The sequence below is a fragment of the Metopolophium dirhodum genome, chromosome 8 (assembly GCF_019925205.1).
Source record: "Metopolophium dirhodum isolate CAU chromosome 8, ASM1992520v1, whole genome shotgun sequence".
Lineage (NCBI taxonomy): Eukaryota > Metazoa > Arthropoda > Insecta > Hemiptera > Aphididae > Metopolophium > Metopolophium dirhodum.
Window position 1 is genome coordinate 1,231,384 of NC_083567.1, and position 25,152 is coordinate 1,256,535.

At 33.6% G+C, this 25,152-nt stretch overlaps 1 protein-coding gene across 3 annotated transcripts in view; it reads left to right on the top strand.

The window, feature by feature from the left end:
- Positions 1-25,152, top strand: part of LOC132950145 (centrosomal and chromosomal factor-like) — a 120,702-nt gene that overhangs the window by 11,851 nt on the left and 83,699 nt on the right. The window contains exons 2-3 of one of the 3 annotated variants that reach the window (XM_061021388.1): positions 3,062-10,955; positions 11,038-14,444. In XM_061021388.1, coding sequence (XP_060877371.1) covers positions 3,062-3,651 — 590 coding nt within the window. In that variant the 3' untranslated portion in view covers positions 3,652-10,955; positions 11,038-14,444. Of the gene's footprint in view, positions 1-3,061; positions 14,445-25,152 lie in introns of all 3 variants that reach the window. The other 2 variants (XM_061021386.1, XM_061021385.1) reach the window with 2 other exon arrangements.

Consider the following 25,152-nt stretch of genomic DNA (forward strand, 5'->3'; position numbering starts at 1 on the left):
TATATGATATATTTCCTTTGCCAGGATTTCCGAACTTTTTTATATGCTCTTCAAGAAAAGGATCAAAATTAGAAAGAAGTTCAAGGCAACCTAAATAGTTACCATTTTTTGGACAGCCAAATACTTCCGAATCTCCTCTAAAAGCTAATCCTCTAGACGATAAGAACTTAATTACTGCTATAACTCGTCTTAAAACTTGAATCCAATACATTTTTTCTTTATTATACTGATTTATTAATTCCACATCTATTTTTTTACATTTTTGAAGGTCTACCATTTTTTTTATCGAGTTAAAATGGTCATTAGATTGTTCGTGAGTTTCCATTCTAACATTAATATTTTTCCAATCATCAAAACCACTTTCGAATTGATGCACAAGTGTTAATTTATCACTACTTTGCAAATGACGAAAAATTTTACACACATAGCAATACACTGATCCAGTGGATGGCGAATATATCAGCCAGTCTCGATTTACACACTCACCATTTCCTAATGCTCGTGAAAAATATTCCTTTCTGAAATATCTCATTTTTTTACCAAATTGTCTAGCAGATACAGTTAAATCTGCATCCACATTTTGAATAGGAATATTTTCAGAAAAATAAGAAATCAGATCAGCGTTAATTTCCCAATGTGCAGGATCGTTACTAAATTTTAAATTACTAAGGTCGGTCAGATTGGATTTAACTTTATCTGGTATAGATTCAGTTATAACACTTGTAGTTTCGTTTAAGGGAGTTGTCAAATTTGGTTCAGTTTTCTTAGGAGATGAACCTAATAAATTACCTTCAATTTTAGATTCATCTGTCATAATATTTATTAGTTGATTTTTATTTGAAATCTCAATTTGGTTTGTACTTGTACCTGCATTAGAACGATTTTGTGTTATTATGAATTTGCTCATGGACCCCATTTGTTGACTGATGTATAAATCTCGTTTTTCTTTCTTTTTTCTTTTAGTAGAACCACTTTCGTGCATCCTTTTGTACCCATCACCAGACATTTCAATATTACTTCTACTAGTTCTACTCTAATAATGTATACATAAACATTTATAAGAGTATATCAGTATATGATATAATTTTAAATACGATGTTATTTTAATATATTATCTAACGTAAGATATAGATTAAAATTTTAAAGTACCTGTTCAGAGATTGTTCCGTTTAAAGTTCACTATACTGGATTTACAATTGACAATAAACGATATTAATGAATAATGATATTATAATTTATAGTACGGAACTGCGGACTGCTACGAACAAATAACAATATTGACAAGGATTACTTAAGAATAATTAAATGTTGTCTTATCGTTTCGATACGGCGAATGGCGATACCGACCGAACAAGTCCCGCATATAATGTCCACGCGTGTGTGTGTGTGTGTGGGTGAGTCCGCGGTCGATAAATATTATTTATATTACGTAAATGATATTATTTTTGTATTATTTCCAAAAATATTCTAAACAGAAATCGTCGTTTCATTCATCATACACAGTCGTTTTCCCGTATACCGTATGCATTTTATCGGTTTATGGTTTATCCAATCTGATTTCATTAAGTGATTATTACGAATTACGATAACGAACATTAAATATAAATATACGAGAAATATTATAAAAAATATTTTATTTGTTGTGCTAACATCTACAAATAGTTAATTAACTTTAAAAAAAAATATTACAGAAAAATCGTAACCAAAAATTTCATTTTCGTAGGCCCTAAAATGTTCGTAGGCCCTAGGCACAGTGCCTATAGTGCCTATTGGGTAATACGGCCCTGATTGTAGGTATTATATATATATAGTGAAAAAATGTATTTTAGATATTCAATCGAACGGCGCTAAAAGTTTATAATAATTGAAAATGTATATAATTATATATACTTTTGCAGCGGTATTCTATAATTTTGCGAGCACAATAATTATTGTTATCGTGCTTCGGTCGGACGTTAATAATGTTATATTTAAATATTTGATTTAAGAGGGTGTATGAATAATTCAGTAAGCGTCAGCTCGTTTAATGCAGGTACCTATTTACATATAATATTATGATTCAATTTAATCGCAAAAAAGTTTTTAAAACAATGATTTCCAGATGGCGTAGTATTTTTCTTTTTTAAGGTTGAAAAAGTGACGCAAACCTTAAGATCTTATACCTATATATAGTGTTGAGAAAATATTTTCTTTTTAGTCGGTATTTTAAAGAAAAATAAATTTAAAAAAAACTTTTTCCATTCAAATTAAAAAAACACTACGTTTTCATAATTTTGATGGAGGTATAATACTACTATAGGTAGGTATTAATAATTCTTCGTCCGACGTAAAATTAATTCTTCTCGTCCTGAATGCAGAATTTTGTTTTTAATTAGCGCGTTTCAAAGTACCTTCGAGTAAAATCGTTTGTCGTTTGTGTTGGAAATATGACGTCTTATAAGACCGATAAACAGTTTTTGAGGGCCGCACTACACACGACTCGATGAACACATTCTATCATGAAATTACATTTATTAGGTTACAGGTACTTTTGATATTATTGTACAGAATTATACGTTTAAAATCAAAAAACGTCGAGCTGACGTAATATAGAAGAAATTATATATCCGACGAACCATCTTTTGATTTAAGTACTCACGTTTTGTCCGCGAATAGAAAAACTATATAGGTACGTTACTTCGGATCCGTCGTAATTTTGTCGTCTGTAAAATATTTTTTCTTTTCTTTTATCTCGTGACAAGATATAAAACTTTTTTTCGCCGTTGAATAGTCTACAGGTATATAATAAGTTTTCTGACGACGACAAACTTACCTTCCTATCCGTTTTCGTCGATCGCAATGTATAACATTATATATATATACATAGCATTTATAAATATAATAAAGGGTCTCCTTTTTATTAATTCGTCAGGGTTTCTTCGAGCTCGAGTAAATAATTAAAAGTAAAGGGAAACTAAAAAAAGGATCAAATAGTTTTAATTAAAAGAAAGAACGATGCAAAAAAAATGTAAAGAAAAAAAACGTGTTCTGATGGCGTTTTTTATTTTTTGTCCATGTTTAGTGCCGAAAGGGTGTTCTTGCTGCCAGGCGAAATTATTAAAGCGCAAAGCCCAACAACCGCCGTCGGTGCCACAACAACAACAACAACCACAGCAACACCATATCCACCTTCACCAACAACAACTACAACAACAACACCTGCCGCAACCACCTCATTTACAACAACAACAACAACAACACCTCCATCACCACCAGCAGCAGCAGCAGCAGCAGCAACAGCAGCAACAACAACAGCAGCAACACCATCAACACCTTCATCATCAGCAACAGCAGCAGCAACACCATCATCACCAACAACAGCAGCAGCAGCAGCAGCAACAACAACAGCAGCAGCAGCAGCACATACATCACCATCATCACCACCAACAGCAGCAGCAGCAGCAACAACAACAACAACAGCAGCAACAGCAACAACAACACCAAGAGTACCACAAGTCGAGGCAAAACGAACCGCCAACACCTCAGCTGTGGGGTTTCAACGGTACCATCGCCGCGGTGTTGCGCAACGAGTACGGTGGCAAGCCGACGAAAACGTTGGGGCGCATTACCGACCCGATCAACAACATCCTGACGCCCACGTATATGTTCTGAGCGTCGAAGTTACGATGATATTTTTATTGTATTTTGTGATAGTTAGACTGTTAAAACATTTTTGAAGAAAAAAAACCACGTTCGGATCGAACAGATCCGAGAAGAATAATATACGAGAAGAATATTAAACATAATAATGTTAGGTACTTATATTGGACTTGTGAGGTGAAAATAATAATAATAATAATATGCTATACACCTGAGTGTAATATGTGTTATCATTATAATTTTGTACCTAATATAATAATAATAATATGTCATGTGCGCGCGCGTTTAGCGCCGTGTCGTGTATAGACAAAATAATAATATTATACATAGTTGTAGACCGCAAACACGGTAATATAATATAATATATAATATATAACGACGATAATAATAATAATAATAATATCATTAACCAAAAAACAAAAAAAAAAAACAAAAATATATATATATTGTATTAGCCGTTCAAGTTTTCACAATGTGTGTAATATTGTGTTGTGATCGTATTGTTATTATTATTATTGTCATTATATCGTTCATGTACTATACGGTTGTAATAGCAATAATAATAATAATCACGATAAACATAAACACACACGCAAACATATTTTATATTGTATAATTATATTTTATATTATTTATGTATGCGCGTGCAGTGAAAACGGCGTCCGGCCCACCACCCTGGTGTGGGGGCGGGGGTGTCGTGGTGTGTCCGCCGCGCAGTAATAAGTTGTCAAACGTGAGATTTTGTTTTGTTTTTAGCGGACACCCCCTCCCCACGACCACCGGACGTCCGGAACGTAGGTACACGTTTAATATATAATATTATTGTGTATGTTTATTTTTTTATTTTATTTTTTCGAAATACGGCGCACGGACCCGGCGGGTACAGAGAACGTGCGTCGTCGTCGTGTACATATATTATATTATAATATTACATTATATTACTATGATGATTCCAATTTTTTTTTTCTTCTTCTATATAGTTCGTGCGTGTCGCTTTTTGTTGTGTTGGCTGTGAAATATTGTGATAATAAACATTTTAAAAAATAAATAAAAAGAAGAAAACGCACGAAAGATTAACTACTCACCGTTTTTCGATAAATCGAGAAAAATACCAACCACCGTTTTCTCCAAGGGTATATTTAATAATATATTATATTATAATAAATTTCTTGCGTAAAGACTGAAAGAATATAATATCTTCAAAAAAAAATTATATGAATAAAAGACTGTAGCCCTTTTACAGTATATATAATACAATAATAATAATAATAATATATTATAACAAAACAGTCAGGGGGTATGAAAATACTGTATAAGTTCCTTATATGTATAAAAATGAAAATTATACCTACCCTTTTTTGTTTTCAATGGAATCAATTTCAAACTTTGAACGTGTTATGACCGACAATTATTTTCGTCTGATACCAAACGTAGACGTTATTGTTAAAAAGAAAATAGCAAAAAAAAAAACGACAAAAAAATTAATTATTTACATTTTCTTTCGATTCATCGTCGTCATCTTCATCATCATCGTCTTAAATCATAATAATATATGATCTATATATATACATAAAAGTGTACATTCCTATATAATTTTATCATTATACATATTTACGACTTATTAGGTGTGCCTGTTTAATTTGTGTAATTTTTATCTAGTCTGGTTGGATAACGGGCCAAAGAGCTAAACATACATATTATATAAATAATAATATATTATATTTTTTTTCTTACGATAGCGCAAAATATCTACAACGGGTTCACGGGGAGGGGGGAGGGCTTCGTTCGGAATAATCACTCACAGGCCTAATAATAACGATAATAGGTCGAGGAAAAAAACGAAAATAAATAAATACACCGAGTACACATTAGATAATAAATTGTATTTTCTTTACAAACAATAAAATATAAATGGTCGGCCTGTGATACACCTTAAATTCTCTGACATATTTTTCCATTTTTTCGTTATCGTTTAAACTTTTTTTTTGTTTCGAATAACATTTTAAAACGAATGAAATATATAACTATATTGTATTTGTAATATTTATTTTTAGATACCACACGTAATGTTAGCATTCTATTTGTAAATTAGACGTTAGACATATATATATTATTATTTTTTTTTTAGCCTGTACAAAAGTTTTTTTTTTTGTAATTATCCTAATTTCAGGACGTGGTTTATTTGTTAAAAGAAAAATACCTAACATGAGAAAAAACAATTTAATAAATACACGAGATTATATAAAGGAAACGCTATTTGGTTCGTTTTTTATTCTTCATACACTGCGTACCTATTATACCTATCTACTACATTATATTATATTATGCTCCAGGGCCTTAAAAATTGTGTGCCGTGTACGGCTCACTATATTTTTTATATAACATCTGCAGATGTTACTCACGAGTACGGATATTTCAACACGACTGCCTGCATTGATAAAAATGCTACTTTATTTCATTTTAAAGAATCGCTGATCGTTTATCCGCGTTATACAATATACGGCTACAATGTAGACGCGTTCTATAAAACATAATATAAACAAATACCTATACGCAATGTATATAGATTCAATCGGAATGTTTCCTCCGCATCCTTCCCTGTGTGCGCGTTTATACGATTTCGTGCACTCAAAGGTCTTTTGGGAAAGGAGAAATCACGGAAATGTCAAAACGAGCAAGTATATATATAAAAAAAAAAAAAAAAATAGATTTTTGTCGCGGTGGTGTTTGACTATGGGTTGTGCGTGGAAACGGCGACGTATATTACCTACTAATTAATATCAAATTGGAAGAAGCGACGACCGGCGGTTTGCCATATACAACTCTGACATGGTGTGCGGAATGTTGTTGTTTACCCTAAATACATTTGTATTGTTTTCGATTTTCCAGCGCTCGTTACGATAGCAGATTCATGAATACGAATACAATATAATACATGGATATTATTATTTTAATATTTAACGCATTGTTGTGATTTCGGCAACAGTCGTATATTAGCGGCATTCGACTTGCCGCGACGTGTTATGCACACAAATAAAATATATTATATTATATTATGTATTAGCTAGTGGTTGGCCGATGGGAGTCGATGCGTGTAAGGTATAAACAATGCATAAAAAAAAAATTTATAATATTCATAATATCTTTGAACGTTCATTAAATGATGGCTGACGGCGTCGTCATGAGCGTTTGTCCAGCAATAGAGGCAGAACTCATCACGTGGGTAGTTCGCTGCAAAAATGTGCCTGTGTTCATGTCCGCTCTCGTTTTTATAACGATCGTCTGAGTGAAAATTTCAGTGGTAATAATAATTATTACGAGCTAATAGTATAATTATGCTGTATAGGACTTAAAAATAAAATTGCCGCGGGATGATACGGTAAGTAGAGCGGTCTAATGGCACACACACGATGCGTACAGAGGAGGCTAGACGTCCTATAACACAGACGGATGGTAAAAAAAAAATCACTTTAATATTTCAGTCACATATTTTTCTAAATCACACGGGGAAGAAGACAAATAATTTTAATTCATCTGGTTTCATTTAAGTATTACGGACGTAATTTATTATTCTGCTTTTTGGGTATAACTTTTTTATTTTATCAATGGTGTTAATTACTTAATTTACAAAATATAATAATATTTTTTACACCTAATGTTAGTATAACCTATACATGCGGACTATGCTGACTTTGTGTATTTTAATAATTTAAAAACAACCTATTACTTAACCTAACCACGACATAATATAATATATTAAACATAGGTACAATATTAATTATATTATACATAGAGGTATCCGGCATATTTATAGGCATCTGCTCGTTTTCAGCTTCTGCCGATGCGAGATAATTTATATTTTTACACGCACACAAACGAAAAATAAACGCTTAATGTTTCAAACTTTCGAAGAGAAGATGTGAGATGGTGTCGCTGTATAGTATGTATATTATATTATAATATATCGGTAGGCAAAGTAAATTATTCACGTAGGTACTACATTTTCGGAAGGATCACGACGAGAAAAATAAAACCTTTCGGACTAGGACTAGGTAGGTATAATATTATGTGATCATAAATAACTATATAAGTATTTTATATTACATAATAATGCAGATTTAGTATAATATAAAATGTGTCGTTCTAGTTATGCGTACCTATATAAATATTATATATCTATCCTTTACACGCATGTAAACTTGCAGGGTGTTCAATTTTTCTGGTTCGACTGTTGTGATTTTGAACATAACTTTTTTAATAGTTTTTAGTGGCTATATAAATATTAAATGGGTATGTGTTTTACAATTATTTAAATGTTCATATAGTTCAAAAATGTTTTTCGGAGAGTTAAACAAAAACGACGTATATGTTATGCGGGTCTACATTAATCGGTTTTTTTAAATATCCACTAAAATAAAAAAAAAATACCTAAAAGAAGTTATTTGTCGAGAGTATGTCGTGATAAGTGATAATAACTATGTACCTGTACTATTGTTATAGGTACCTACTTCAAAACGTTTTATTCCAAATCACAAGAATCGACCGAGTAAAATGTGATAGTTTAGCTGCACGTGTAAATATATATTGGGTCAATGAAACTAAAAAGACAATCGTTTATATATATAGTTATACCTAACATTTATGCCGCCGCTGTGGTTTAAAACAACAATGCCGTTTTTGTCTGTACGCGCGGTATTATGTAATAGACTTTTTTTTTATTTTAAATACAAACGTTGTTGCCGGTCGTGATAATAACGTCGGATGACATACACAAAATATATTACGGTCACGTGGTACGACGACGACAAAGAACGCCATTTCGTATAAGAAACATAATAATAATGTGCTTTGTTTTTAATAGACTATTTTTTTAAGTAATACGGATAAAAAAAAATGTGTAATGCGAACGTTTAAAGTTTCTAAATTGCCAAACCAATTTGTAGTTTAATAGTCTCGTACGTGTACAAATGTGTATGCGGAAAAAAAATTTTAAACGTTCAACCTTAATGTCTGTTTATTGTAAATTTTACGATCCGGTGGTTTTTTTTTAGAGTACCTATACTATTTGTTATTTCACCGAAATTATATTTAATATGTATCATTCGAAACCGTATCGTTTTTATGTATGTGTGTATAATATGATTTTTTTTTAGTCTGCCCATTATTCAAGAAAGTTGCTCTGCATTTTGGTGCTATTATAAAACACCAAATATAATACACACCCGAACAAGTAACAACTAATAAAAAAAAATATGTATATAAAATAAAAAAAAACTAATGTGCCTAACTATTAAAAAGTTTCTAAAAATAAATTACTGTACCATTAAAAAATTATGCACAGTTATTATTATCCCATGTTATAATATTTAAATAGTGTGGCTGTGTTGACCAACAGAGGCAAAATATTTTAATATGTTATAATACTGCGATTGATTTATGAATTGTGGATGTTTTTATAATGTATATTTCTATATGTAAAACTATATCAAGAGAACTCTTTTCGATTCGAAAATTTTTATCCAACACCGGTGAATACAAAATTTGAAAAACTTGAGGTAAGATGATTTCTATGATCCAATTAGGTATTCAATGTATTGAAAAAACGCGGAACAATATAGGAACGCTACGTTGTTATACGTTTTAATGTTGTCGGCCGAAAACCATGTGGACGACCTACGGTGGCCAACCTATAAAGGTAACCTATATTGATCAGGTAGTGAGTTATATATAAATAATAATAACTATGTATATTGTACATCGATAACGTGCCCATCGCTACGACGAGCCAGCTGGTCGTAAGTCAAGAAGACAAACGGTGTTCGCCTGTCGTCGGTGCGTGGGATACACTATATAAATATAATTATTTATACGTACAACGATAGTATTAAACGGATTTAGTCACCGAGCGTGTTATTCGGAATGCGTAGTGCGATTGAGAGGGAGAGAGAGTGGGAGAGAGAAACAAAATCACAAAGAGAGGGTCTGCAGGGAGTGTACTGAAAATAACAATCACACTGTAATAGGGTTGTGTATGAAATTCGCCTTTTTTGGATTTGTATCAAAAATGAAACGGGGCAAGGCAGCACAAGCATCAACAGAAGGAATGTGTGAGTCTCTATTGGCATTCCGGTCAACGCTGTATCCATGGGTATCAAGGTATATAAAATAGGTACATGCGCGCGCCGTCATTGGTTCGGAATAAATTTAATACGTTTTTATAAATTATCCAGACGTAAACAGGATGAGCCGTCGCCGCATTCATGTGTGTATATATGATAATATAATAATAATCAAAATAATATCAATTATTACCATGTAATTGTAATATACTGCAACGGATTATGAGATGTGCTTTCTGTGTTATTGCCAATGTCATGTTGTGATAAAACACAATGTAATATCAATGGGCCATTTTATACATAAATATTACGATATAATTAATATAATAATAATATATTGTGTGTCTATATTATAGAATACTGTTTATAGAAGAAGACGTACGGACAGTGATGACGACGACCGATCGAAATTTCATAGCATATTTTACGTCATACGTCGTTTTACATCGCCTTCGTAATCACACCATCGCCTTTATGATATACTTAGAGATACTTATGAGCCAGCTAATAGCTATGTCCTACATTTTTAAACCTTAATATTTTTGATTTTCGCAACGATTTACTATTTAAAATAATGATTATCGTTTCGTGTAATTCTGCATTTTATTTTATTTTATAATAGGTACCTATTGTGTTTGCTCACAGAAAGACAGTTCAAATGTACCGAAAATTGTGATACCTCTCGAAAGCGATAATTTAGTACTTAGTGGCGTCGTGGCCACTGCTCGAACGATTTTTTCCCCATGGTGGACGACATGGAGACGACGCCGCGCCGAAGTCGAGTAGGTACCTATTGGTAATTTTACGTGCAAAATGGCCACAACGTGTCTCGTCGGCTGTATCACGAACGGAAATGATTCAATCTGGGAAAACGAATTGTGTCGTATAGGGAAAAAACTACTCATCGACCTGCAAATAAACAAAATATATAGAAAAGTAATATTGGGAAGAGGTAAATCGTGGCACGTGGATATACTTCATGCGCAAAAAAAATAATAGTAAGGATTAAAATAACAATAATAATAATATACCTGTAATATTGGCATAATTGATTTGATTTTTTTGCGGATGTTGCGTACGCAGAACAACGTTGTCTTCGTCTAAACAAGCATAATATAATACAAAAACACACGCGCACATCAAAAAGATTTATACGAAGAATCATTTCCAGTTTCCGACGCGCAAAATGCCAACGAGGTAGGAATACGAAACGCGTTTTCGAGTGGCAATTTAATTATAACACAGTCGTGTCCCCTACACTATAAATCAATATTTGCAGCGTTTAACGCGAATTCGTATAAATATTATTATCTTGACACCGACGACGCATTGGTCCGATTTCGATTTCGGCGCCGAAAGAAAAACGTCGTCTCGCAGCGATGATCAGTAGTTGCACAACACCTCCCTTGCGTCTGCTGCTAATTTGAATGGTATATGGGTATAGCGTACAGGTAAACCTTCTATACAATGTCATGTGCGTGTTTATTATTTTATTATTATCATGCCATGTTTATTTTATTATAATTATAATTGCGATGCCTTTCGAGATAGCGCGAGTTGATTTCCGGCGAATAAACTCTAATAATGTATGATACTGGGTGATTCATTATTTATAACATTCGCATCATCATATTTTAAAGTTTTTTATTGCAATTCCAAAGCAGAACAGTAGTTGTCCGAGAGTTTTGATGTGAAAAAAATTAATTTCCAAAGAGTCTATAAATAGTTTTACCCAAATGTTTTACGAATTTAGTATTTAGATGTATATTATACTAATCCCGAAAATTTCTGTCCCCTATATATACCGCTCGTCAAAACGTAAATACTTATATATAAATATATATACATATAACCAAATAAAACATATTCTATGGAATATCGATTTTATGTGTTAAAGTTCTCAGAAATATATCATTCTGTTTTGGAACCTTAAATTCAAAATGTAGATATTAGATATACCTATATAGGTACTGTCATTCAAAATAGTAGAAAAAATTGTTGTACATTTTAATAACGATTTCAAATTACCTAAAAAACGAAATATTTTCAAACGTTAACGATTTTTGTGAAAAACATTACCTATACATATTACCTTTAAAAAAATCACCCTGTATGTAATATATTATACCTACAGAAACAACAGCATCGCGTTTTATTTTAATTGGTTTTATATATCGTCTAATATATCATAACATGTGTAATGTGTATAATTTATATAAGTATAACCTACATATTATTATAATATTGTTTTTGTTTTTATTTAACGTCCGTGTAAGATATTTATTTATTTATTGTTATTATTTTGTTTACGGTCTTCAATTGCGGAATGTGTCTTTCCTCTTTATGTATAATATTATAATAATGTTATGTAGGTACTATAGAATAGTTAATAAATTATGATAGGTATCATAATTAATCGTGATGACGCGTATATACCTTACACGCGTTTAGTACCAATAATATTATGTACGTATTAATAATCCGATTATTTTAACAACTTATTCGTTCCGAAATGTACAGACATTCGGCGATATAATATATTATGATATAGTATAATAACATTTTATCGTTTAATACCAATCCTGTGAATAATTATTATTTAAAAGTATATTGCGTACCTACCTACCTACCTATAGGCTATACATGTTAAATGTTGCTTATAACTTATAATATATTATTATGTTTTCGTTTTGCGATTGGCGTTCCGATTTTAGGTTCGGCGCCGCTCGGTGTCTGCAGCAGAGGAGGTTCGTGAGAATTTAGTGAAATATTATTTATATAAATATATAATAATGTTATTATAATCGTACTATGGTCGTCATAATTTCACCGACATTTTGCGATTTTCCTACACCGCAACAACGGAGAACGTTTCGTACATTTCTGCAGGAGCTGCTGTACAATATAGGTACCTACTGTGCAGTGTGCGTTACATATTATTATAATAAACTGCACAGAAGTAGAATGTCGATTATTATTACCGTTTTAAATGTTCATTTACTAGACGAAAATAGCAATTACGACATTTCCCTAGCAAATACGCCTACTACAAACGAGTCATAAAATAAATATGGTATACGTATTTTTATTTTTAATGAACTTAACTCTTATTTAAGTCACGAACGCGTGTGTGCAACACTCATTACGTGTACTTAATTTTTTTTTTCTCGATGATTAATCGATTGCGTTTAGAAGAACACAAATTGTGTGGAAACTTATTGTTCGGTAGGAAATAACAATTTCTTCGTCAAATAAACCGACCGGCATAACGTTGGCGCACGTCACAATGATGGTAATAATAATAGTATGTCGTCTCTGCATCGCATACACTCGAGTAGGTTCATAATTTAGGTAAATACATCCTCTGCGACGACCATTTCCACCGGTTACTGGCTAATCACAACAGGACATTACTTATCGAGTTATTTGAAATCATTTTAATTGCATATATTAATGTCTATGAATCATCGAGGCACGCGAAGAAATCCTGTGCATAATATTATATTATGCTACCTATATATAATAATTTATATTATTAGCATTGCAATTATTATAACATTACCCCCGTATTAATAATATAATACAAAATCAGTGTTTGGAAACAACGTCGTTCAAACTTATTACCATATAATATAATATGTATAAATATTGATTAACGTACGATAACATTTTTCTGCTGTAACATTCCTGTAATAATTATTTGATTACGAATTATGAAAATAAAATATGTGAAATTCAGTGGGCATGGCTCGACGTAAAACAACAACAATATTATGATTTCCACGATTTTGTATTAGGATTTGGTCGATTCATAGAAATAAATTAAAAACATTTTAATGAACGAATTAATTTTTTCAGCGAACGTGAACTAGTTTCTTTTTTAAGCACTGAACCGTAAACGAATTAAATTTTTTAGTGTACGTTCCAAACACTGTATAATATAATCGTCCACGATAAGGTTTTCAGAACAATAAAATATTTGTGTTTGGAAGTTGCACAATATGCCGCTGCTATCCATCGATTTGCGAATCCGTCCAAAGTCAGACGTCGTTTTATTTCGGCCAGAAGAGTTACAATATAATTTGTGGTCATTATGATATTATATACATACGCGTTTATAACAATAGATGCAGCAGCACTACACGTCTATATCGTGTCCGGTTATTGTTGTATGTGTGTATAGTCTTCGTGTTGAAGCCTCAGGCTGACACAAAATATTATTTAACCAGAAATATCTCTGGGGGGGGGAGGCGTACGCCAATTACATTTATATATGTATGTTTTATGATAATATGTTTACCGCTGCAACCAAATGATAATGTCGCACGGAGTACGGGACGTTTGCTTGTCTTGTTATTAATATTTTTTATTTTTTTCACACTTTTTTAACGTGTCACTACTCACGGCCTTCTTCCCGGTGAAACGCGTGATTGGCAGAGGAGAACATCATCATGGTGATAGTTACACCGGCGACGGAGGTGACGGTGGTTACTGGTTGATACCGGTTAATGGTTATACACCGTATACATATTATTTCGTGTTTATACAGTATATAGCTGCTGTCGTTGCTGTCGACGTGATTATGCCGATTGCAGCTAATCGATCGACCAAAACGCGGTTAAACGGTTTAACTTTCTCGGAGAGCGGTCGAAAACACCAGTGCAGACGGCGTACACAGATCGACGGGTACCTCTATATACATATTTTATCGTAAACTGTAACACTATGTTATGTTAATTATAATAATAATATCGCCGATGCTGCGGACGGACGAGACAAATTAAAAAAAAAAACAAATTTCGCTCTCGCAATTCGCAATATTCGTATTATTATCATTATTATTATATTATTAAATGTATATTATATTTTGTTAGTATACCTACTTAGTACGTGATTAGCTTGTCTATAATATGAGCTGAACAATATAATTGCAAACACCTAGCTATTTCTTCGAATTTGAAACTACGTGACCCTAAATCGAGAGAACGCCGTGCGGTTCTTCAGTAATCAGTTTAATGATAATAATTAATAATCATAATAATATGCATGCACGTTTCGTATATAATATAATCTACCTAGTATGTTATGTAAATGTAAAAGCGATTATTTTCCTAATTATTTTTTAGTAATCAATGTAATACATTATGGTAATCACCTTTTTTTCGGCCGTCGATACACATATTAATATAATGTGTCTAGGTATAATAATAAGGCATATTATAATACTGCGGCGGCGCGATAAATCCGAAAATTGAGTTTGCATAATATAATATAATATTAAGTACTTATTATAATATACAGTGTGAGCGCGTGTTTTTCTCAGACGATTAACATTCCATGTCACACAGACACATTGGTACGCTTCGTCGTATCCTTATGCGTGCGTAATATTGTACCTGCATAAGTTATAATAATGTAGTAATTATTATATATTATTTTTTTCACAGAGAAACTTTCTATATTGTAACGTCATTTTTGTTTTAGCCGATTCCCCGCTCGTCACGATCCGAATGCAAATTCAAATTGGATCTATAACAAATTTACTCTAATGCCAAAACTTTTCAACATTATATTATACTGTAGACCTGAAACCACCATTATATAGTGTTTTACACACCAATCACGTGTGTTTCTCCTGTATGCGAACCGGTTGTGCGTGTACAGAAATGAAAAACATTTATGAAATACGACTGCACGGTGTTTATAATATATAAATACGTATTAGAAAACATTATATTATTATGTCTATATGGGCATAGCCTATACGCACAGTTTATTTTGATTTAATTTAATTCATTTTGTTTTTGTTTCTAATGCGGTGAAGGTTGCCGATTCGCAATTTGAATGCTAATTGACAATGGTATTGGGAAAAAAAAAAAAAAACAACACCAAACGCCGCACGTGAAAACTGTCGATATAGAAATAATAATTGTAGGTGGTTCCGTCGCGTCCAAGTCCGACGATAATAATATAATACACACTTATATTATATTATTATATACGAGTAAAATGCGTGTACAGTTTTTCCTTTGTTTAAATAGTTTTCGTGAGAACTCGTGTGCAGTAAAAATAATATATTATATATAGTGAATAAAATGCTATATAATATAATATTATTATATATAGGTAGGTATTATACGCGTGTATTATGTATGCGCCATTGGAAACGACGTGTGTTTGGCAAATCGCTTTTTTGGCAACGTTTCTCGGTAACAATCACGTATTCATTATTTTTGATCGATTACAATAATACGATGCGTGCACGAGGGAAATTTCAGGGTAGGTACGTGCAATTTATTTATTTTTCTACCGCATAAAGCGTATGCCCCACTGTATATGTGTGTGTGCGGGTGTACATTGTATACACATAGCCGTAGAATTCTATGCATTGAATATAATTTGGTCACGTACATTGAAAACATAATTGTATAACAGCGTGGTGTTGTTTAACGCGAATTCGTTAGGAATATTACGAATGGTGCGTTTTACTGTAACGACTATGGAACGAAAAAAAAAAAAAAATTGAAATGTCGGTAAACGAATTATTGTTTTCGACATATTAACTTTGAATCGTGTTCGTTATTCAAACTACATTTACTTTTTTTTTTACGCATTTACACATGAATCATAAGAGGTACTTATTATATTATATTATAATTGCATTTGTTTGTTTTTATTGTTTAAAATATTTAATGTGTACCGTAACAATATTATTACTAAAGCAACCTATGCAGGATGTTTAAATCGTGGGAAATCAATCTTTAACAATGTCTTCCCAATTTCCTCCGAACGTCGCTTGTCACAGCTATATGCTGCAGACGTTCAAGAATAGAGTACCCACTGTTCCTAATAAGAAGTCTGTTGTACAAAAAATATCATTAACACGTATTGTATATTGTACTTGGTGGTTCGAACCATGTTAATTAGGCTTATGTGAAACACGTGTTCGATTAATGAGATATTCTGAAGTAATAAACTAATGAAAAACGATTGAATTTGTTTTTTTCTCATATCATTAGGTACTACTTAACACATCAAAATCATTTAATGCTAATCAACTATTTTTTTTTAAATTATTATTATTGCAACTGTATGCTTAGGTTACAGTCTGCATCATTATAGGTGCGCATATATATCTATATCAGACTTATGGATTTTAATATTGTTGATCGAAATATGAGTAATCGCACCACCATACGTAAGTATAATATGCTTATGAGTTATGATATCATAATAATGTATAACCGACAATAACGATGCGCACGAACAACTGTGACCTTTTATCAAAAAATAAAATACTATTATTGAAACACAAAGCGAGATAATTTCTGAATATTATATACATTCGTTTTCGAATTTGAATCATTGAATAACTACCACATCGTCGTCTTCGTGCATATTATAGTCACGCATAAATAATATTAAACCATATATGACTAATTATACATAATATTATTATAAGTGTGTGTTATTATACAAGTATGCAACTCCTCAAAATAGGCGCGTTTGTATAATATAATATGTCTTGTAATTATATTAATATCGTTTCTATCGTGGCAGGCAGTAGACGGTGGGCCTGTGGGGTCGCAACACGGTGTGTATATTATGTATGTGTATATAATATTATATGTATGCAGGGAAGGTAATAATAGTACTGATGACAGCCAATAGTGATTACTGATTGTTAGTATTGTGAAGCCAGTCTCGTTTTGTAATTCATGGCAGTTCTCAACGGACACCGATCAGTGAGAGGCTACGAGGCGTCCAAGTTTGTGAGTATAATTATGCGAATATCTATTTAAGTATATAACAATATATTATACTATAGATGATGGATTGATGACTTTTAATTGAAGTTACTTATTTAAAGATCTTTTTTTTTCACTGACCATGTCGTTAAAATAAGATGAGACATGGTGTGGGTTTAAATCGGTCAAATAAATAGATATAAGCTTGGAAAAAAACTATTCCTATCTACAGGCTCCAACGAATAACGATTCTCCCCTGATATCTCATATCATCCACTGACCACGTTACAGGGTTATATTACTATCATCTGGATTGTGGTCTGACTGTACATATATGTGAGATGGGGTGCAGAGCGGTCTCGAAGATTTTTATCAACGTGTCGGGAAAATACACCGTTTGAATTTCAAAGAAAAACCAGGTGCGTCAAAGATTAGCATCAATCACGTAGGTACCTTTCCGTATACAGGGTGTCCCGCGAGGATTTACCCATTATCATATCTCCTGAGATAATAAATATATCATAAATCTGTTTTTTTTTTATTAGACTCACAGAGACAAGGACTACACATACATTACTTTTTAGTTTTTGAAACAATTGAAGATTGCCATTTTATAGTTTATTTTTGTGAAAATGTTAATTTTTCAACATTTAATTTTCATTGATCTCATGATTGTTAATAATTTTTTTTAGTTTATAGGTAAAACACAAACAACCTGTTTTGTCCGGGCTGTAAGTCCCCCGTTACGGCTAATGAGTATATACTCACGGGAGAACCTGTATATATTCCATGTAATAGGTATATATACAAGTAGGTATATTATAAGTTATTTTTAACCATGCTTTGTTTATAAAAAAAAAAACAAGTTAGTCTCGGTTGATAAATTATTTAAAAAGTATATTTTAAATTATTATTTGTTGGCGTATACCGTTTTATCTGAAAATATTATCAATGTGACAGTCACGAGAAGTCCCAGTACAATACGATAGTGCGATAATTCAACGTTATTAATTGGACATAGCTGCTGTTATTCTCATTATCAGTTTCTCGACATATGTTACCAATGTGTAGAAAACCAAGACATTTTCCTTTCCAATGATATTGATAAAGAGGCACCCCCCGTTGTTTTGTTGCCAATACATTATAGCCATATTATATAGGCGATATAGCATTTCATATTCGGTGGATTCTTTTATGTTCAACCTGTATAACATTTAGGTATACAATATAATATGTATTATGCATGCATATAGATATAAATATCGCCGTCGTCGGGGTGATATAGTTTTATCATCGGTTGGATTAGAGTTCGGAGGAGATATTTATATATATCAGATATATATATATAGGTTGGTTAGCGAGAAGGAAACGACGGAAAACGTTATGAAATACGGTAGATAGGCACGTAAAAAATAAAACCGCGGAAAACGCGCCCAATGCCCTGGAAAAAGGGACGCGTGCAAATATACAGACGCGTCGTGTCGGTACAGCATAATTAATCACCATGTATGCTCACCCCCATTATTTCTTCAACAACGAATCTCTTCAAATTCTGTTTTTTGGAACTTTTAGTATATTTAAAGACGATATATTAACCTAACCTTTTCTGTCTGTAACAATTATCAGAGTGTCCTCTGGCGATACCAACGTCTATATTTTTTTATTGCCCTATATTCATATAAAAGTATAAAAGGCAATGGATTCGAGAGATTGGCTTTGATGATTTGAAAATTAGTATTTATCCATCAGCATTATAAAATAATTTGTAAACAATTGTCCGAGTATAATAAATACTAGATCCTATATTGCATCTATATTTTAGATTTTAGATTCAGAGCGTAGTGATTATCAATTCTCAAATAGGGTTCTCGTAGCGAATTGAATCCATAGTTGGTACTTCTGTGAGGTAAAAATGGAAAACTCTATCAGTACTTTCTAAAATAATCGGGAAAAACTTATATAAAATACAAACATTTGTTAGTAAAATAATTGTTTGGTAACCTAGACTGTTTTCGCTCACAATCGTTTTTCATCGAATACAATTTATGATGATTGAATTCAAGTTTAATACACCCGCATTACGGTGCTTACTCAATTACCAGGTACACTCGACTATACTAACGTACAGCAGAGCGGTTATGCCTACTTAGTTTCCTCCTTTTTCAAAACGAAATCATCTGCTTAATCTTTTTTAATGTAAAAAACCATAGTTGTCAATTGAAAAAAAAATAAGTTTATTCATCGCCACGGGACATTTCCCTACTGCAGATGGTATAAACTACCTATCTAAATAATTAAAATTATGGTCCTCGGTATGTCTGTATACCGCTCAAAAGCTCCAAGCATAATATAATATTTGAATAAATTCGCATTATTAAAGGGGAAAATGCGGAGCCGAGCATGCTCGGTGAATCGCCCTGTATAAATATTATTGTCGTTTACGTGCGGGATGTATAGAAATATGAGTCAAACGCTCGCGCCGAGATTTATGTCGAACGATTAATCGTGTAAATACCCGTGTATCGGTGCTGCAGCTGTGGCAGCGTGCGCGGAAAATTCCGCGACGGTGATTTATCGACGACGTCGTCGGATTCGCGTGCGTTTCGCAGTCGCGGAAAAACGAAAGCCGCGCTTTTGACCTATATATATTATATCGTGTACAACATCATGTGCGGCAAAACGAATATTTTATTATTATGACGTACGCACGGCGAGCCGAAAATCATCGCCCGCCTTTTCATCACCGCCGTCGCATCGTCATTATTATTACTATTAATATATTATATTATGCGACTGCTATATCATATTATATTATGATACGTCGGAGCGGTGTACAACGTATAACGACAATAATATACACACACACTAAAAGTTCGTTTCGGATGGCCGCGATAATACACACACACACACACACACACGCGCATACACCCAGATAAGGATCCCGTAATTAATGTACGCATTAGCCTCGGTATACGTTATATATATATATATTGTACGAGTGTCCCGGTGTGAGTGCGACTGTGGAGGCCCATTATTTCCGTGCAACCGGCCGTTGTGCAGGCGGCGGCGGGCTGCTGCGAGCTGCTGTTGTGGCGAGAAATGCATTTCGAATTAGATACGCACACCACATATAGCGTATACACACGTATACAATATATTATATACGATACATAATATGTATATAATTTTGTAGGCTGTAACGCGGCGACTATATATGTATATACGGGTGGTACATATATTATGTGGTATATATAATAGTACTTCGTATATATCACATATACGTGTGGGTATGCGTGCGCGGTATAACGTTATGTGGTTATCCCGCGAGCGTACGATAATATTATAATATATTATATTATATATCGGAAACATAAAACGGCGGTGGCTCTCGAAAGGGGGGTGTGAGGGCGCGCGCGCTCGATTGTCGGGTAATGCGAAAAAAATTTAGATGGATTTTACGCCTAACTATTCGCAGTTTTCCGTCGTATTATTAAATATGTATCAATATAATATTAATCGCGTAAATACATCAGCACCGGCCTAACCTAACCTATACATATTTCGCGTATAGTCGTGTCGCAAACTCGTAACGACTTTACAATGTTTCATATATTTTATCCGTTTTGCTGCTTTGCACTCCGCGCATCTCACCCGCCGGCTGTTGTAGTACGTCTCGTGTAATTTTTTTTTTTACATATTTAAGAATTTGATACGCGTTACAAAATTCGATTAAACCTGTTAGTGCAGCAGATGTGTGCGTATAAATTATTATATTGTATACGATCGACTTACTCATGTGTACGCTGTATATATAGTTAATTGCGACGGACGTGACTTTTATAACTCGCATGTATATACTGCGGCGCATGTATATTGAGTGTGTTTATAGCTTAGATGATAATAATTTGAAAGCGCTTTGTACGGTTCTTTAAATCAATTCTATGGTCTCACGGTGTTTTTTTCAACACCTTTTTGAAATTGGCATATATACATATATATATTTATGTTTTCGAGTGTACCTGCATATAATATATACGCGAGACAGCGTCGTTCGCCGCCTTATACGTATTATTATAAACACCGACCCCGTTTTACGATCGACTAATCGACGGCGCACATTTTATTCGAACGTCGTGTCGGTAACAAAACAAAAAATAAATATAAAATGTGTAAATCGATTCAAACCGCTCCACGATACCACGTCATGCTGCAGGACACATTGAAAAAAGTATCGAGTAAAGTCCCGCGCGGTCGAAAGTGCTGCATTTGTCTCCTTTGTCGTCGTCGTCGTACATACCCGTCGCCCTGCAGCAGCCGGCATTTGCAACAGTCGCAGGGCGGGAGTGTTGTCGTATGTATAAGCGCATCGATGGACCTTGTTATTAGGCACCCGCGCACGGGTATAACATGATAAAGACATATTATGATAATAATATATTAATAATACAATAATTTATTAGCTGATAACGGGTAGCAATTATTATAGGCGAATGACGACGATAACACAATATACGCATATTATCGTAATAATAGTGTACAGCTGACACAAGCGCGTTCTCCCGTAAAACCGTCGTAGGAGGTTCTGCCGGAGAAGCGATTTTAACGCCTGCGGGGGGGTGCGACTGCTGCGCGGTCGTCTTCGAGTGCACGATTTCTACGGAAAACGCCCGTGCCAAAGACCCGCGGTCCTTTGTGCCGGCCGACACGCATCACGACCCAACGCGTACATAATATAATATTACATTATATTATACACTTGTATTGTACCCATAGGTGTATAATAATATAATATATTATGTGCCCGTGAATATGACGTTTGTTCGGTGTTTACAATGTGTGCCGATCGGCGGACCCTATAACCGGACCCGCTGCAAAGTCGTCGTTAAATGCGCATGTGCGTGTTTGTCACACACGTGTCGGAACGGAACGTTTAAAGACGTACCTCTGTATAAATAATGATGTACACAGTGGTAAATCTATATTGTACTCTTTCGACAATAACGCGTTTCGTGTCCGTCGTACGGTACCATACGGTGTACGCATATTATGTGGCCAGGTATTATTCCGTTTTTATATATTATTATATATTTATGTATATAGGTATAGATCGTTTAAACCGTGCACCTACGCCGGACGCCGGTAATAATTTAAAAACGACCACCGTTTTTCGCTCTAATCTTCACCTCGTGAGTATAACAGGAAACGTTCGTTCATAATGGAGATGGTATACAAAACGTTCGACTGCTGCAGACGTGCATCGTTAATGATTAAAATGAGAAAAAAACTAAACAGAATAATCCGAACAAAATGGAAAATTTGAAAAACGGAAAATTCATTTACATCTTGATGTTCCCAGCATGATTGTTATGGAGGAGATCGAAAATACGTGATTTCAATTGTTATCCGTTCGTCATATAGAATATACTCCTGAATATTCGTTAGTTAAAATTTTGTTTGCATTTTAATAGTACAATATTACAGTTTATAGTGTTATAGCATACTTTTCTTCATGAAAAGCAAACGATTTTCACGATATTTTATAACTATTATCAAGGAATTCAGATTTTCATTTCGGTGAACCACGTCGATTTACAGGTTCACACAGGCTACAGCTGGAAACGTGATTCCACTAACTTCGATACTTCATTCTAACTTTTCTTGGTACCTATACCTACATAATATAATAATATGCTGTAAAAATATGCTTTCTCACATCTTCTGAGTAACACGGAACGACGAAATAAGCTTGACATTATTATTACTTATTAGGTTCGTCTACATCAGCCATTATGTATGTTATTATTGACTATATTTTCTAAACATTTTCTGGCCTTAAAGTAAACATATTTTATGTGTATGGTGTAAAACATCATTGTTACTATAATGTTTGCTCGCCATACAACAAGCGCGTCGTGTCCACATTATTACCATTATTATATATTATAATATTATGTTTGTATACAAATAACGCAGACGCGTCGACGGACAATGTCCTAAAAAATTTCTCGTTCCGGAAATCGGTCGTAAACTAATTAAACTTTACTTGTTCCGAGCGTTTATATTCACGTCGTGGTTAAATAAATATTATCTTTCATAGCAGAGTGACTTCGTGCGGCTATCAAAGGTATTGAATGTACAGTCGTCAATCTTTTAATGGGTTGTATTATATATGGGTTGAATTCGATTGATGGAAAAGTAAACATTTGACGTCAGAATTTCCGTGACACTCGATATAATGTAGACGAGTGTGAAGTTTGTTTTTTTAGCTCCGAGGTAGGTACAAAACTATAAAATGAAAAAAGGCACCTGAACCGGATAAACCTATATCTAAACAAAGATGCTAAAAAATCACTGCGTGGAAAAAATTTAAATAATCTGCAAAGTTTTTATTCTTTTTTGGCGACAGCAAACAGTGTTTCTTGAGATTGATAATACCTAATGTATAGATACAATAACGATCCGCCACCATCGATGCGTGTAAAGGGTAAATCGCGTATAACGAGACGAGGATATTTTGGCGCACGTACGTTGATAATGCACACGATATAGTAATAATAGTAATAATAAAGGTTTTTAGATTTTATAATTATTATTACACCGAGGTTGTTCCTTCCTCTCCCTCGTCTTCCTGTATAGTCGTGTACGCACTCCCCATATGCGCGTAATCCACGGTAGACGACGGACGGACACATAATATGATATATTATCATATTATTATCCGCTTTTTAGAATTCCGTTCGAGTAATCAAGGGAATCGTATGTGTGTATGTGTGTATGAGCATTACGGTTTTTTTATACTCTTTTTATGGGTGTGCTCTGCGAGCGTGTGTTGCGAGAGCTCGCGGCGCGTGTGTAGGAAAAAAAAAGCATAGGAGGAGAACAAATAAAACGTAATCCGACCGTGTGCGAGGTGGTGACCTTTTTTTCAGTTTTTTTTTTTTTTTTTGATTTGGTCGACGGCATGCTGGCAGACGCAGGTACCGGCATTATTGTCGTCTGGAATAAATAATCGTAGGTACATAATATACATTTACACAATCAGAAACGTATTGTGTATGGGCTTGTGTGTGTGATGTGTATAAATGCGGGTCGGCACGCCGTCAAAAAAAAAGCAAAAAACGGAAACATCAATTTTTTTTATTATTTTCAAATTTTTTTTTTGCAATAGGTAACCTCCGACAAAGTAATAATTTGAAGACAAAAAAAAATTCGGTTATTATATTTTATGACACGTTTCCGACCGTCGCCACGGGTAATTCGATAATATGCCTACCTATACGCGTGCTTACACATGACGTAAATATATATAGGTATAAAAATAATTATAATGTGTACAAGTAACTATATAACGCGTTTTATCCAATGAATTCGTTTTTTTTTTTTTCGTTCTCAACTACCGGTGTTCACTTTAAGCAAAACCGGTATAATACACGCCGACCGACTGCCGCAGACTCTACGGAGACGACGTGTTTTATATGTTTAGTATAAATATATATATAGGTATATAGGTACGTAACGCGCTCGCCCGTCCGCCTACCTACATATGCGCAGCAGGACGGAAAGCGATTTCTAACAGCAGGGAAATACTATGGGAAGAAAATTAAAATTTTTTTGGTAAACGAAGGTATTGACGGAATAATGTCTCA